At 44.6% G+C, this 16514-nt stretch overlaps 2 protein-coding genes across 3 annotated transcripts; one reads left to right on the top strand and one right to left on the bottom strand.

The window, feature by feature from the left end:
- Positions 1–2637: 2637 nt before the first annotated feature.
- LOC100274189 (uncharacterized) lies at positions 2638–4787 on the top strand. The gene is made up of 3 exons (NM_001320113.1): positions 2638–3080; positions 3571–3651; positions 4152–4787. The coding sequence occupies exons 1-3, from the start codon at positions 2888–2890 to the stop codon at positions 4562–4564; spliced, it is 687 nt and encodes a 228-aa protein (NP_001307042.1). The 5' UTR covers positions 2638–2887; the 3' UTR covers positions 4565–4787.
- Positions 4788–10813: 6026 nt separating this feature from the next.
- Positions 10814–14242, bottom strand: LOC100282361 (uncharacterized). 2 transcript variants are annotated; one of them, XM_008656745.3, is made up of 6 exons: positions 14085–14242; positions 13839–13926; positions 13427–13521; positions 13287–13337; positions 11609–11685; positions 10814–11273 (listed from the first exon to the last, which is right to left on the bottom strand). In XM_008656745.3, coding segments are annotated over exons 1-6 (390 nt in total). In that variant the 5' UTR covers positions 14087–14242; the 3' UTR covers positions 10814–11196. The 2 variants fall into 2 exon arrangements, with proteins under 2 accessions (XP_008654967.1, NP_001148745.1); NM_001155273.2 differs by lacking the exon at positions 13287–13337 and having other exon boundaries at positions 10939–11273; positions 14085–14167.
- Positions 14243–16514: the final 2272 nt, after the last annotated feature.

Below are 16514 nucleotides of genomic sequence, written 5' to 3'. Positions count from 1 at the left end.
CTTTTGGGCGTGCCTCTGGGCCCCTAGCCGACCCCCAACGAACGGGGCACGGACGTCCACTCGGATTACCCGCTTGCAGCTCACCGGAGACACCATGTTCGGTGCCCATCGAGGGTAACATGGCGCTCTCCCCCCCTCCTCCTTGCGGAAAGGCGACGTAGGGGCGTATGTAAAAAAGCCGAGTCTGTCCCTGATCGCCCTCTCGCCCTGTGCGGAGGCTCGGGGGCTGCTCTCGCAAACCCGGCTCCGGCCGAACCGTTGACAGCGTCAACATACCAGCCCGAGAACTTGGGCCCCGACCGTGCACCCGGGCTACGACCAGTTCGCATGAGGGAACAACCAGACCAGCTGAAGCATTACGCGAGGCATTAAGACCTCGAAGGAGTGAAACCACTCCTCCGAGGCCTCGGGGGCTACACCCGGCGGGTGCGCTCGCGCGCACCCACCGGAACAAAATGCAACCGAGAAAGGCTGGTCCCCTTGCAAAAAAGTGCGACGAAAGCCTCCAAGCGAGTGCTAACACTCCCTTCGAGGCTCGGGGGCTACTGTCGGGGACCATAATTAGGGGTACCCTCAAGACTCCTAATTCTCAGCTGGCAACCCCCATCAGCATAAAGCTGCAAAGGCCTGATGGGTGCGATTAAGTCAGGGATCAGTCCATACGAGCGACTCGATCACGCCTCGCCCGAGCCTAGCCTCGGACAAGGGCAGCCGACCCCGAGGGATTTCCGTCTCGCCCAAGGCCCCCCTCCAATGGTAGACACATCTCCGGCTCGCCCGAGGCCTTGCCTTCGCTAAGAAGCAATCCTGACTAAATCGCCGCGCCGACCGACCGAGTCGCAGGAGCATTTAACGCAAAGGTGGCCTGACACCTTTATCCTGACACGCGCCCCCCGGCAGAGCCGAAGTGACCGTCGTCACTTTGCCGCTCCACTGACCGGTCTGACAGAAGGACAGCGCCGCCTGCGCCACTCCGACTGCAGTGCCACTTGACAGAGTGAGACTGACAGGCAGTCAGGCCCTGCCAAAGGCACCATAGGAAACTCCGCTCCGCCCGATCCAGGGCTCGGACTCGGGCTAAGTCCCGGAAGACGGCGAACTCCGCTCCGCCCGACCCAGGGCTCGGACTCGTGCTAAGTCCCGGAAGACGGCGAACTCCGCTCCGCCCGACCCAGGGCTCGGACTCGGGCTAAGTCCCGGAAGACGGCGAACTCCGCTCCGCCCGACCCCAGGGCTCGGACTCGGGCTCAGCCCCAGAAGACGGCGAACTCCGCTCCGCCCGACCTAGGGCTCGGACTCGGGCTAAGTCCCGGAAGACGGCGAACTCCGCTCCGCCCGACCCCAGGGCTCGGACTCGGGCTCAGCCCCAGAAGACGACGAACTCCGCTTCGCCCGACCCCAGGGCTCGGACTCCGCCTTGGCCTCTGCCGAACGACCTCCGCCTCGCCCGACCCAGGGGCTCGGACTCGGCCTCGGCCAAGGAAGACAGACTCGACCTCGGCTTCGGAGGAGCCTCCACGACGCCCAACCTAGGGCGCAGGCCAGCCACGTCAGCAGGAAGCGCCATCATCAATCTACCCCGAGCCGACTCGGGCCGCAGAGAACAAGACTGATGTCCCATCTGGCTAGCTCTGCCAGATAGGCAATGATGGCGCCCCGCAAGCTCTGTGACGACAGCGGCTCTCAGCTCTCTTACGGAAGCAGGAGGACGTCAGCAAGGACTCAACCGCTCCGACAGCTGTCCCTCCGCCAGGCTCCGCCGCTCCTCCGACGGCCACGACATCACACCAACTGGGTGCCAAGATCTCTCCGGCTGCCACATTGGCATGTACTTAGGGCGCTAGCTCTCCCCGCTAGACACGTAGCACTCTGCTACACCCCCATTGTACACCTGGATCCTCTCCTTACGCCTATAAAAGGAAGGACCAGAGCCTTCTTAGAGAAGGTTGGCCGCGGGGGACGAGGACGAGACAAACGCTCTCTTGGAGCCGCTCGCTTCCCTCACCCGCGTGGACGCTTGTAACCCCCTACTGCAAGCGCACCCGACCTGGGCGCGGGACGAACACGAAGGCCGTGGGATTTCCACCTCTCTCACGCCCGTCTCCGGCCACCTCGCTTCCCCTTCGCGCTCGCCCACGCGCTCGACCCATCTGGGCTGGGGCACGCGGCACACTCACTCGTCGGCTTAGGGACCCTCGGTCTCGAAACACCGACAACTAGATTCAACCTGTTTGTAGCGACTTTGGTGAAGATCTTGTAACTAACATTCAAGAGGCAAATGGGTCTATATTGCTGTATTAGATTCGCATCTTGCATCTTATATGTATCTAGTGTTTGGAAACCGTAACATTGCGATTTGTATATGCCCTAAGGCCAGCTCTAATAACATCATGTATGCGGATGTATATAACACTATTTTATACTGTATATGCACTATTTATACAGAGTAGTTTAAATTAGAGAGTGAGATAAGGATATAGAGTGCGCCAGAGATAGTCTACACCTCGTGTGAAAATTCCACCATCGGAAAATTTTCCGTGGATCGCCAATGTTTTTGTCGTCTTTGCTCCCCAGCTCTTTTTCCCACGCCCATTTCTCAAAAAGCGAGGGCATGACCGCCCCGGCGTCGCCGCACTGTTTCCTAGTAAAAGACGCCCACTCTTTGGCTCCTCGCCTCCCTCCTCCCCTCCGTCTCATCTCCTCCCTGTAGGCTGTAGGAGCATTCGTGTGTTCACCTTTTGCTCCCCCACGTTGATCCTTGACCCTCGTACTCCTTTCTTGATTCCTTCTCCGTGGGATCTCTTGCCAGGAGTAACCTGCCCCGTGTCCGCGCTCGCACTCGCACAGACATGCTTCTTGCCGCGTCTTGAAAGGGGAGAAAGTGAAGATGGGTGCTTGCGCTTCAGTTCACAAGGACCCGGGGTACCCCAAGGAGCAGTTTCTTGACTCGCCCACCAAGGCGGAAGCTGCAAACGAGAAGGGCGGCTGCGGCGGCGGTGACGATGACTTTGCTGATTTCAAGTCCAAGGTCGACGCTGAGCAGCAGCGGGCAGAGTTGAACCCCAAGAGCCCGGATTCTGGTACGCGTGATGGATGGGTGTTTGTTTTTTTGGTCTTTTTCTGAAGTGATGTTCCGATTTTATCTTCTATAATCAGTTACTGTTGTTTATTGAAGATCTTTGGAGGTAAAGATTCCGTAAAGAGCAGATGAGCAGTCAGTTCTTTACGTTAAAAGGAAACCTTTTGGTTTGTTTATTCATATACTGGGCTCTTGATTTCAGGATTTGGCAACGAAATCATTGCATTAATCGCTTCTGGCGATCAGTTAGTTTTGTAGGGGCGCGGATGATCTTGAACGGAAAATGCTTACTGATTTTGGTTTCTTGTAATGGAAAAGGAGTTTTTTTGTCCAAAAATCAATTGCTACCTCTTGAATTATCAACCTGCCAAGTAGTAAATAATCGTTCTGTGTTTCTGTTTTTCCTTACTTCTTTGATTAGTCTCTTAGCTGAAATTCGTCAAACGCGTATACAAAAATTACTACTATTTTATATGGAATTTAATTTCCAGGTAGCAAGGATGAAGTGTTCTTCGAATCTCGAGCTTGGTTAGATTCCGACTGCGAGGATGACTTCTACAGCGTGAATGGAGGTAATCGAACCTTTACACACGTTTATTTACTATAAATGTTTAAAGAAGTTTCAATCTAGTTTTAGAGATAGCTTCTCATACCCTGGCCCTGCATACTGAGATTTCTTTGGCACCAGCTGTCAAGTTGATCGTGTCATTTCCTTTTTTAGGTTCTCCTATTACTATACCAGAAGCATGATCAATGTGGATTGTTCCTTTAGGATACAGCTTTATCTGTCTCTAGAATCTAATGGACCTAATTTATATTTTGATTGCCAAAAAGTGGATGCCTTTGATTTTGTCTTTGGGCGCTATCATTATGGACATGGACCCCCACCTTTAGTTTCATAACCTATCCCATGTGGTCCTCTATCAATCACTCTACACTCTAGCAATATCTTGGAAACATAACATATTCATTTATTGGCTTTGACATTATCAAGGGAGTTCTGATGCACCCAAGTTTATCCCATGTGATTTGCTTCAGTTGCCGCATAATCTTAAGTTGCGCCCTTATGCAGATTTCACTCCATCTCGTGGCAGCACACCCATCCATCAGCCCAGAGCGCAGACGGTGATGAGCAACATCTTTCAACCAGACACGCACGGTTCCAAATCACCGGAGCCTTCTCCAACTGGACGGAGGAAGCTAGCTGAGCTCCTGCAGGAGGCAATGCAAAACGGCCCCGAAGAAAGCACCGACCAGGAGCTGCAGTTGCGGTCTGTTGCCGCAGATGGGAAGCCGGTGTCTGAATCCACATCCAGCTCCGCTTGCAGCACTGTGACGACTCCGATCGCAGTCGCTAACGCCAAGAGCCGGAAGGAGAAGGCGTGGTACACCGGACGCTGTTGCCTGCCGAGCTTTGTTCATAGCCTGACCTTAGATGAGAGTGAGAGGGCGCAGAAGATGAGCTCTAGGCCATGTGCTGTTTGACAGTGGGGCTCCAGTGCCCTCACGGCTCATGCCCTGAGCTATACTGTAAAGGAGAAGTATTAAGAGTACTGTATGTATAGAGAGAGGGTAATCAAGTGGATAATAGCTACTAGTTAAATGCTCTGCACACCATGTTTATCAATTGCCCTTACCTGTGTATATATATCTAATCGAATCTCAAATGTCAACAGCCAGCTGAGCTGTCCTCTTGGCACTTGCATTTGCATGATTGACGCCAGACAAATGTGTTGTTCATTGCTCCATTCTATTCCAAGTGGACCTTTTAATTTTCTCTAAAAAACAAAAGGGTCTCTAGCTGAGTTGGTTAGGTGGTATGAGTAGCACTACTTAGGTCCTGAGTTTGAATTTCAGTGGTAGTGAATTTCAGACCGAGGTTAAAAAAAACATGAGATTATAGGTGTATGTTCGGGTCCTGATGGGCCGGCCCAAAGCACGAAAAAAACACGGCCCAGACACAACATGGTCCGAAATATTTTAGTGTCGGGCCGGGTTTGGTCTGAGGTTGCGGCCCATGGGCGTGTTTAGTGCCAAACGCCCGCGGGTCATAACTCTCGTCCAGACACGTCATGTCGGCCTGCCCGTTAGCCCGTCAGCACCGTAAAATGTTAAAACACGGTGCAGGAGGTGAGGCTCGAACCCATGCCCTAATGGAAAAAAGGCGAGAGACACTGGGTGAAGCTGTCTAACCAATAGAATATCATGCTCAGATGTTTTTAATATTGAATATAAACTGTATATATGTATATACGTTTTTTGTAAAATAAAAAATATGTAGTCGTGTCAGGCCGGGCCAGCACTACGGGCCGAGGCTACAGCCCAAGCATGGCACGACGTTCTTGGCTCTTGCAAGCATTAGGTCGTTTCTGAGACCATATTGGCGCAATGGACTCCATGATGTTTGAGGTTGCTGAATTGGATTATTTTTTAACGCTAAAATGAAAGGTTATTTGTTGATTTTAAACGTTAATAATTGCTACGAAGTAACATAATTTATATGGAGCGCATCCAGTTTTTATTGATGCCTGACTTTAGCAATCACTCCATATTTTAATCTATCTTTTTTATAAGTTTATGTTTATGTGACTTATTTTAGAAACTTGAGCTCACAAACTTACTTTTATTTGGTCTCTGTATGGTGGAATTATGTCATTTTATAATCTCTATTCGTTCAGTCAGTCATTGTGAACTCTCTTCTAATCGCTCACTTTATTGGTTGTGTTGTACCAAGACATATTGTATGGAGTAAACAATAACATCAGTTAGCCAAATAAAAAGATATTATACGAAGAGCGGAGACAATCAATAAAAAATCTTAAAATTTTATTGGTGGATAGTTTACGTGGGTATTGTTGTAAGCCGTCGCAACGCACAGACAACCGACTAATCTATACTATACTTAAAGCACCAATTTCAACGATCGTCATGCGTCATCTTTTTACAAATAACCCCTCACAACTATTTCAAATTAATCTGTTGTACGTCTATATAGATGGCCAAACGGCGTCCGGCACGGGCTAGACGCACGCGGGCCAGAACTATGGTCCAGACACGTCATGTCGGCCTCCTAATGCAGGAGGTGGGGTTCGAACCCATGTCCTGATGGAAGAAGGACGGGAGACACTGGGTAAAGCTGTCTAACCAGTAGAACATCATGCTAAGATGTTTTTAATATTGAATATAAATTGTATATAGGTATATACTTTTTTTGTAAAATAAAAACTAATCGTGTCGGGTCGGGCCAGCACTACAGGCTGAGGCTATAGCCCAAGCACGGCACGACGTTCTTGGCTTTTGCAAACATTAGGTCGTTTCTGAGACCACATTGGCGCAATGGACTACATGATGTTTGAGGTTGCTGAATTGGATGGAGTAACAATGATTTATCACACTAACAACAAAATAAAAGGTTATTTGTTGGTTTTAAACGTTAGTAATTGCTACGAAGTATCATAATTTATATGGAGCGCATCCGGTTTTTATTGATGCCTGACTTTAGCAATCACTCCATATTTTGATCTATCTTTTTTATAAGTTTGACTTCATGAGACTTATTTTAGAAACTTTAGCTCACAAATTTTGTCTTATTTGGTCTCTGTACGATGGAATTATGTCATTTTATAATCTCTGTTCATTCATCAGTCATTGTGAACTCTTTCTAATCGCTCACTTCATTGGTCGTGTTGTACCAAGACATATTGCATGGAGTAAACAATAACATCAATTAGCCAAATCAAAAAATATTATACAAAGAGCGGAGACAATCAATAAAAAATCTTAAATTTTTTTATAGATAGTTTACGTGGGTATTATTATAAGTCGTCGCAACGCACGGGCAACCGACTAGTATTTATTAAAACCACACTTCATCGCACACTTTCATGTACTTGATAAAGAACACAAAGCTAGAGATAATGCTAGTTAGATGTTTTTTTGTAGCTTTGAATTAGAGTATGTAATGTAATTTTACTTTTGTTATGAACATTAGATAATGAACTGAACTTATGAAGTTTGTATAGAGCTGATTATACTCTTTTTCTTTCTAACAAAATGATTTGTAAACGAGGTATTCATCGCATAGCTTTGGTAACTTCATACAAATATTAAGTTTGCTTTTGGTCAAATTTATTTGTCTTATCTTTTATTTGTTTTATTAAATTTGTTTTGAATTTAGGGCTCTGATGTGAATTCCGGACCCTAATGTGAATTTTGGACCAAAAATTGAATTTCGGGTCGCCCGAAATGAGCCCGTCACGTTTAATCAATTGCGTGCCAGGCCGTGGGCCGGTCCGGCACGACCCGAAATTCAAACGGGCCGGACCGGCCCGAAATTCAAACAAGACGGGCCTTTTCGGGCTTGGGCCAGGCCGGGCGGCCCGAATGTACACCTATATGAGATGGACTAACCTATTAGGGGTGGATCCTTATGTAGGGGTTGGGAGGACTCAAAGCACGAGTAAATATCCGGTCTATAGGGGTAGACCCTCATGCTGTACAAGTTGTTGTGAAAAGTTGTCTCTTCACAAAGACACCTATCCACCAAAGGAGATGATCTCATCCATCCATTATCAAGACAACATCAAGACATAGATTAGGCAGTTACTTGTAAACAAAGGGTGTGTCCTTTGGCATGGATGCAATGAACAGTTGATTCTAGGATTAGACACCTATTCACTACACCTCTTCCCCTTATATAAATATGTACATAGATCACTACAACATATAGTTCTTCCATTTCCTCTACTTTCACTTTTATTTCTAGTCCTAATACAGGATGCCAACTTTCATGACCTTTCTAGATTGACGTTTTGATTAAGCTTCTTCTTAATATAATACCGTGGGGACGTCTTTCCCAGCAGAGTATTTCCTCTTAGGGCTGGTTTGGCAGACCAAAACCCAGCCGATTTTCCGGTATTTTCCCCAGGAAGAAAGCCCACACGAAGATTGTCCATGGGTTTTTGATTTGTGTCATTTGGCAGCCCACAATCAGACGAAGATTCGTCCAAGAAAAACTGTTTTCCACTGGGAAACAACCCTGACCTTGGGAGGCCAGGCGATTCTCTCGATTGTCCTCGTCCCGTCTCCACTGAGCCCCATCCCCACGCGCGCCTCCTTCGACACCATCCCCGTGAGCACCTCCGCCGCCGCTCCAACATATTCTCTAACGCTATCCCCCTTCCCTCGACAAGGTCAGCTTCTATAGATCTTGATCCTGCTCTGGATCCCATCTTGTTGTGCCTTACTGCGCCCCCTTCCCGCCTGCTCTTGTTGATCTCGACAAGGTTTGCGCGGGGTAGGAAAAACCGCATAGCACCAGTCAAGCCTCCCCCTCGAGTCGTGACAACCCGCGGGCGTGTCGATCCACCGACTTTCCATCAGAAAAGGCCACTCGCGGTTTATCGTGCATGCCGCGTCCAGGTTGGAATTAGGGATGGCAATGGGTACGAGTATGAGTAAATAACTGCGGATAATTATCCATTGGATATGGGTATGGTGAAATTTGGTATCCGTTGGTACGGTTATGGATATAATAAGGTATCCGCGGATAATTTTTTCGCGGGTATAGATATCTAGTATCCATACCCATTATCCAATGGATATATGACATGTGGGTTAACTAAATTTAATATATTATCATTAATTCTCATTTTTCATTTTTTATCCATGATATTTTGTTTGGTGCTAAAATTATCATTTGATGTTGCTGGAATGGTAATTATTTTCAAATGTGATAAATTGTTGTTTAGTGTTGAATGCTAAAATTATAGTGGGCGGGCGGGTAATGGGTATCCACTGGATACAAATCCATACCCACGAACGTTTATGGGTATAGGTATGGGTTGAGTTTTGTCTCACGGGTATGGATTCACGAACTATATATCCATGTACTACCCGCCCGATTGTCATTCCTAGTTGGAATTGTTCGTTTCTTGGACTCGCGACTTCAGCATTTGGTTACTCTCCTAGAAAACATAGTGCTGCCTGTGGAATGGTCCGTTGCTGGTGCTGCCTGCTCGTGGAGTTATGGTGGTAGGCGTAGGCCACTTCGTGCCTGTTTGGTTCAGCTTTTTTCTGACCAGCTTTTCTGAAAATCTGGTTGTGGGGAGAATCTGGCTGTGGGGAGAATCTGAGTATCATTACGATTACATGTGGAGGAAGATAAAGTTGTTCATAGGGCTTAGGATCTAGAAAGTGACGGATTCCTACTACTACAACGACTCAACCGATTATGTGTTTATGTTGATTTTGGATGGTTTTTGCCCCAACGAATTTTATAGAAGCTGACTGAAAAGCTGAGCGTTTGGCAGTCCGTAGCAGCTTTTGGTGGCCAGAAGCTGCCAGAAGCCGAAACAAACATGGCCCTGCCTCCTGGATTTCTCACTACTTCATAGGCTCCGAAAGCAAATTAGTGGCTAGAATAATTATGATTTATTTAATTATTTTGTTGTTGTGTAGGTTATATTATATGGTCATTAATTGTTTCTTGCGACATTTGAAACCAACAAATGATTCGAATATCATATAATTAAGATGTTAGGATCATAGAGTTTGTTTCATTTATTACCACATGTTGGTATTACTAAGGTTTAGCGTATGCTAAGGTTGTGGCATGGCTAACAAGTGGCAAAATAGAATTGTTTCTGCTCACTGTTTTTTTCTGCTGAGAACATTTAAGGTACTACACTTTGAGATATTCTAGATACTATAGTTGTTATTTGTTCCCTTGTACTAATCTTAGTTGCATGTTATCTTTTTTTCAGACAACTGCAGTTCTGTTATGGTGATTGTAGTTCAGTTTCAGCTCTAACCTATGGAAAATTGAATGGCAGTTGCACTAATCTGTTGGTGGAATGATTTTCCCAGTAATTTTTTGGACAAGCAGATCACTGAGAACCATCTACCTTATGAGAAATGATGCCTTGAACCTATGGTTCAGTATAGTTCTTGTATTGCTGGTTTAAATTAATTCTTGTATGGCAGTTGCACTAAACTGAATGACAGTTGCACTTTGAGATATTCTTCTATTGTTGGTTTAAAACCATGGTGACTGTTCTTGTATGCATTATGTATGCATTCTTGCTTAAAACCTGGTTGCTTCTGTATGCATTCTTGTATGCCGTGTATGCATGGTGACTGTTCTTGTATGCGTTCGTGTATGCAAACTGCCCCAAACTGAATGGCATACAGAAAAATGTCACCAGTATGCGTTAGTGTATGCATTCAGTTTTGTACTAAACTGGATGGCAGTTGCTCCTTCCAAACGACCACCGGTTGAATTGTCCTATCCGGGGTTTTTACCCACTGAAAAATGAATATATGGATAAAACCCACCGCTGGAGTTTTCTCCTGTGCTAAAATAACCGCGGCTGCCAAACTGGCCCTTAAAAATAAGAAAACATGCTTTTATTTGACACCTGTGTCATTGAGGATTCCTGGTTTTTGTAGCGCTGATCGAACTTATGACAAGGCTAATTGCTAGAATGTGCAGTGATCATTTCATTTCTGTCCCAACTCCCAATTTAACCACAAGGATGGCCTAGAGCCCCAAGAACTCCAAAATCCTTTTGTTTCTCAACGTGCAACGGTGCAAGCCTAACTGAAACTGATGTTAGACACAGACTCACATGGTGGAGACAGAACAGTGGATCTTAGCAGTGGCCATGAACCCATTGGATCAAACATGGCAACGCACACAACCGAACCAACGAACGGATGCCAAAAAGAAAACAATTGAAGATGACCCAGTCAGGGTTTCAGGTTTCACATGCGTGTTATCATCTATATCAAGATTGCGTTTCTGTTTTCTAATTGTGAAATTAAGCATCAGCGCTGAGCAGTTATAGTACAATGTAGCATTACAAGGTGGAAGGTTGCTTTAACAATACAGTATTCAGGGGTTACAACTTACAACTCTATTGGTACACCTGAAATTACGCCAACCGCCTGCGCCTGACGAGGAACATGTCGACAGTGTCATGAAGATCACACTGTTTCTTTTCATGCTCACAATATTCCCCTACGCACTGCTTTCCTGCACCTTTGGTCCCCAACAAGATCGACTTCCCAATGATCCTACAATGGTACATATAGGCTCCAACCGTCGCGACAAATGACTACCGAAGTGTGGTAGACATAAGGAAGGACCGGATGCGTTGCAGGAGTTCTGCCTTCACTGAATCAGGCACGGATGCTGTTTCACATGAGAAGTAAATTGAGAACAGTGTAAGAGGGACCAGTACAACTGTACAAAGATGAACAATTTTTCTCAACCAGGGAAGTAGAAGTGTACAACTGCCCAACAATGAGCATTTCATGTGGCAAAAGGGAAAAAAAGGATAGGAAACTTTCAATCAAAATGTCTCATCGACTGTCCATTTGTTTAGCTCCAGGTTTAGTCATAGTAGGCAAAGAAAGATAAATCATGCAAAGGCGCATAGTGAATTATATTTTGACAGATTGAAATTTGTGAAAAGAATTCCAAATGCATTCGGAAAAAGAAATCAAGGGGCAGAAAAGACCACTGACCTCTTCCTTTCGGAGTAATAACATGAATGAGGTCATCTACTGTCACATTATTTCTTCCTTTCTTCCTTGCATAGGCCCTACACAGTACACAAAAGGACAAAACAGAGACGCGTCGAAAGAGAATGATAAGCATTGGGAAGGATACATATTATCCAGTTAAAACCACGCCATCTTTATTGTCAACCTATGGAGTGTGTAATGTAACACACATTTCAGAATGCTCTAATGAGGCAGTTTGAGGTAGCTACAGTTAAGTGTCAAACTGCAAAACGGTCTCCAATGCCTAGGGTTTTGAAGACATCAGAATTAGATAAATTTGATTGGCTGCAATGAGCATTTAGCATAGAATTTGAACAAAGCAAATGAACCAGATGAATCCTGTCAGTAAGAAGATTTTAGCGTGCAAGTGTTTAGTGGGTTACTCACAAGTCACAACCTGTTTTTGCAACACAAGTTCATTTGAAAATAATATAATTTCAGGAAAAGGAAAGCACGAAATTTAAACAAATTGCAAATATTGCACACTTGCATGGGTTGCAATAATTGCAGCTGCAATAGCCATCTAGTAAAATCATTGCAATTATTTATTTACCAGAAAATTTGAGAGAACTAACCATAAGTAGTTTCCATGATAAACCAACTTGAGTTGCATAAGATTTACAAAAATTCCCAATTTATTAGGAAGCAAATGAACCCCTTCAGGTCATTTCTTCACGAGGAAATGAAGAAACTACTTATTGTAACACCCCATCTACTCCCGAACCGGCGATACTTACTCCTGGCAGCCCTCTACGATCATAGACCATCCGCACAGACAAAAAGAGTACTTTGTGCGCACTTTGTCCTCACTCACGCACACCCGAGAAGACTTTCCAGTTAGTGGGCCAAGCACACTTAATCCAGAGGTTCTTTCGAGATAGGCTCCTGAAAAAAAAGATGCACCTTTTTGTTATGAGTATTCTATCAATCCTATTAAGCTTTGACCAGGATATCACAATCCACCACCTCTTAGAAAACCGACGTCTTCGTCGGTCAACCCCAAGCCAGTAACCTCCCCTCTTGGTCATGTATGTATGTCTAGTGTCATCATATGTCATGCCATGTGACCATTCTAAGCCCACAAGCGCCATGCATCATATGGCCGAACCCCTAGCGCCACACGACCATGAAACCGCGAGAGTCGGCTCTAATACCATTTGTAATGCCCCGTTCACTCTCGAACCAACGATACTTACTCCTGACAGCTCTCTAAGACCATAGATCATCCACACAGACCAACATGAGTCTTTTATGTGCACTTTGTCCTCATTCATGCGCATCAGAGAAAACTTCTCAGTCGATCACCCATCTCAAGATTACTCTGGGCCAAGCACTCTTAAAGAGAGGTTCTTTCGAGATAGACTTTCAAAAAAGAAGATGCAACTTGTTGAGTATTCTATCAACCCTATTAAGGTTTGGGCCAGGATATCACACTTTTGCTTCAGAATTTAGCTGCACATATTTGAGAAAGATAGAACAATGTTTGGGGTTGTGACATATTAATGTGTGCCTTTCACATGCATTCAGTTGTAATCGTCAAAGGCATTTAAATTGAGAGGACCACTGAGAAGTTGGGGAAAAAACATCATGCATTCTCAAGAAGTGCAAACAATTCATATGCTAATGCAAATATCAGAACCTTAGGAATGTGAAGCACTTGCTCAGCATCATTGGATGCATGTGTTTATTACTATGAATCAATAAACGTAATTTGTTAGTAGCAAGAAAGAATACACTCAGCATGAATAATATTTGAGTTTGATGCGAGAGAAGTCAAACCTGCAGAGTGCCTTCATCTCATCCCTCCAGCCGCACTCAGCGAGTCGCTCGCGGAGTAGCTCCATTAGCTTCTCCTTCTCCCCAGTCTCTACCAACTTCACAAATCAAAAGATCAAAACCCACCTCATTGCCCAAGGAACAGCAGCGGCAATAGCCGTCATAGTTGATCCACCAAATAGTTCCCTATCGTTTCAATTACATCAAAACCTCTCCCCTCTTACAGCCAAGCCCTAACCAAATCTAACTGAGACTACCCACTTGGACCACCAACCATAAACTGAGGAACTCCAGCTTGTGAGTGAGCATCAAGGTTCAAGAACTCTAATCCCGAGCGTGAAACACACACACACACCCATGATCAAGGATTTCCTTGCTCGATTTCAGCGAGATGGGGAACAGTACTGGTCATTACCTTGATGTTAATGATCTCTCCGAGAGAAGGCTGCTTGTCCCGATCCTCCTCCGCGCTCGGCGTCGGGGGACGATTAATCGACGCCCTCCTGAAACCGTCGCCCCACCGCATCAAAGTCAATTCCTTTTCTCAGATAAAAAGGGCACAGGCAAAACTTTGATCGAAGCATCAACACAGCAATCTGGGGGTCAATAACAGACACAGAGTGCGCAGACGAGCAGCAGCGGATGAGATTGGCTCTCTTACATGCTTCAATTGGGCTTAGATTCGCCCCTCCTTCAGCTTCCTCGCTGCTCCTCTGATTCCGAGGCGTACTCTTCCACCGTTCGGTTCCTCTGATTCCGAGGCGTAGTAGGGTTGAAAACGGACTAAAAAAAATATCTTTCTGATCCGTACCGTTTTCCATATTTGACTAGTCGGTTTTTGTATTAATAGAAAAAAAATATAAAAACGGGGATAGAAACATGAGTCTATTTCGTCCCTTTTTACGGAATCATATTTTTTCGAATTCAACCCATATTTAAGAAATCCATAATAAGCTCGATATATATTATAACATAAGTGGTCATTCTAGTCATCAGCTTTTCTTAATAACAAGTGGTATAAAGACCAGTGTTTTAAATAGCCGGAAATTGAGTTTATCCCCAAACTTCCAAAAAGTGCAAATATCGTGATATACCGTGATATAGCTGGATATATCAGGATATATCGAGCTAAACGGTGTAACTTTTCGCTGCTAATATATATATATATATATATATATATATATATATATATATATATATATATATATATATATATATATATATATATATATATATATATAGGGCGATGGTAATGGAAGCCCTGGGCTTCATATAGGTGCGCGGAGCCCCAGCCAGACGAGCCGAACGTGGTCGAACCGAATGGATCGATCCAGGCGGCCCGTTTTAATGCACTACAGTTATGCAAGTATAATAGCTTGTACAAATATGCGTAAACCAACGTGGGCCACGTGTTCGTACGTGGATCGGTGACGTGGAACCCGTAAAAGGGGGAAGCGCATTTAAACAGACAGTTACGACACCGTAAATCTATGTATAAAATTGCATAGATGACTGTTACTCCCCCGATCAGATCGCCCACGATCAGCGCGGCCACGATCCTAAAATTCAGCGGGTAATGGATATGCGCCGTGAAATATGCGTCCACGATATTGGATATACGCATGGTACAGGGAAAAAATCATAATCTTCCAAAAAAGTGGAGAGTACGCATCATTTGATAGTCCGCTGCTGGGTGAAGGGCGTATTTGCTCTGGAAGATGGCGGCGCCATGGGGAAACAAGTCCATAAGTGAGTATGCGACGCCGACGTCTGTTCATCGACAAAATCAATGCTTGGATATCGTAACAATGGTGCAGGAAGAAGAACAAGGAGGGTACCAGTTAGCGTCAGATGGAATTTCGCATACAGAATCAGCTACTGCTGTAGACGCAATTACTCCACCAGCAGCTTTGAGGGCCCCAGGGGTTGATGAACAGACCATATTTGAGGCATCGAGGATGACAGTAAATCAAGGAGGACAGTGCCTTAATACTATGCGTACTATTGGTGATCATGAACAGGACACACCAGTGATTCTGCAGAGACATGTAAGTAATATTGAACTGATTTGAATTTTCAGTATTGTACGTTGAATTGTATACAGTAGAAGGCAGCTAGAGATGGTGTGACATTCAGTATTTATATTATGCATACACTGTGAAACTTTTGCCTGAAAATTGTTATGATCTACATACAACATAAAAATAAGTAGGGTACCATAGATGATATAATTTATATTTTTTGCACAAGAAGTTACAATTGATCCGAGATTAGTACCTAAAGTTGGTATGACATTCAGTGGGGTGGATGAAGCATATAAATTTTATAGTAGGTATGTATATGAAGTTGGATTTCCATTGAAAAAGTATAGGGAACGGAAAAATTGTAAGTGTTTGAATTGCTCGATGGAAGGCAAACGATCAGTAAGGGGAATATCAACCCCAAAGGTACGTAGTACCAGTTCGAAACGGACACAATGCAAGGCCGGTATGAAACTTAAAAAAAATTTATGATGATGCAAAAGAGACAGTTATATCAGTGCGTATTGATCTGTTGCACTTGGATCATAATCATGAATTTTTTAAAAAGGATACCGAAAAGAATCAATTACAATGCAACAAGACGCATGATCCTGAATACATGGAGTTCATAAGTTCAATGCAAGAGAGTCGAATCCCGCAACATTGTATTATGGATTATGTATCAGAAATGCACGGTGGTCCTGAGAGTGTGCCTGTAACAGCACAGGACATGTATAACCTGTAAGTTTATGATATGTTTCGATTGATATTCATAATTGATATTTGCTGATTGTTGTTTCCGCCTAATGCTAAATTTTCACAATAATTTCAGGAAAAAGGCAAAGCAACGAGAAAGAAATGCAAATGATGTGGCAAAGCTACTATCCTTTTTTGCATCCTGCAAAAAGGATAATCCACAATTTTTTTCTGACTTCCAATTGGATAAAGAAGGCAAGATTTTGAGCATATTTTGGTCACATGCAAGCCAGCAAGGGGATTACATGGATTTTGGTGATGCGGTTACATTTGACACAACACATAAGACTAATCTGTATGAAAAACCACTAGGT

Source organism: Zea mays, chromosome 8, assembly GCF_902167145.1.
Source record: "Zea mays cultivar B73 chromosome 8, Zm-B73-REFERENCE-NAM-5.0, whole genome shotgun sequence".
NCBI classification, from domain to species: Eukaryota; Viridiplantae; Streptophyta; class Magnoliopsida; order Poales; family Poaceae; genus Zea; species Zea mays.
This window is presented reverse-complemented; position numbering and strand designations above follow the sequence as displayed.

Bases quoted from the DNA above. Each gene is read 5' to 3' on its own strand.
- LOC100274189 (NM_001320113.1), top strand. From the start codon at position 2,888: ATGGGTGCTTGCGCTTCAGTTCACAAGGACCCGGGGTACCCCAAGGAG. The intron at 3,081-3,570 runs GTACGCGTGATG...TTTAATTTCCAG, and splicing joins CCCCAAGAGCCCGGATTCTG to GTAGCAAGGATGAAGTGTTC. The intron at 3,652-4,151 runs GTAATCGAACCT...GCCCTTATGCAG, and splicing joins CTTCTACAGCGTGAATGGAG to ATTTCACTCCATCTCGTGGC.
- LOC100282361 (XM_008656745.3), bottom strand. The intron at 13,338-13,426 runs GTTTGACTTCTC...ATTGATTCATAG, and splicing joins GAGATGAAGGCACTCTGCAG to TAATAAACACATGCATCCAA. The intron at 11,274-11,608 runs GTCAGTGGTCTT...CATGTGAAACAG, and splicing joins TATTACTCCGAAAGGAAGAG to CATCCGTGCCTGATTCAGTG.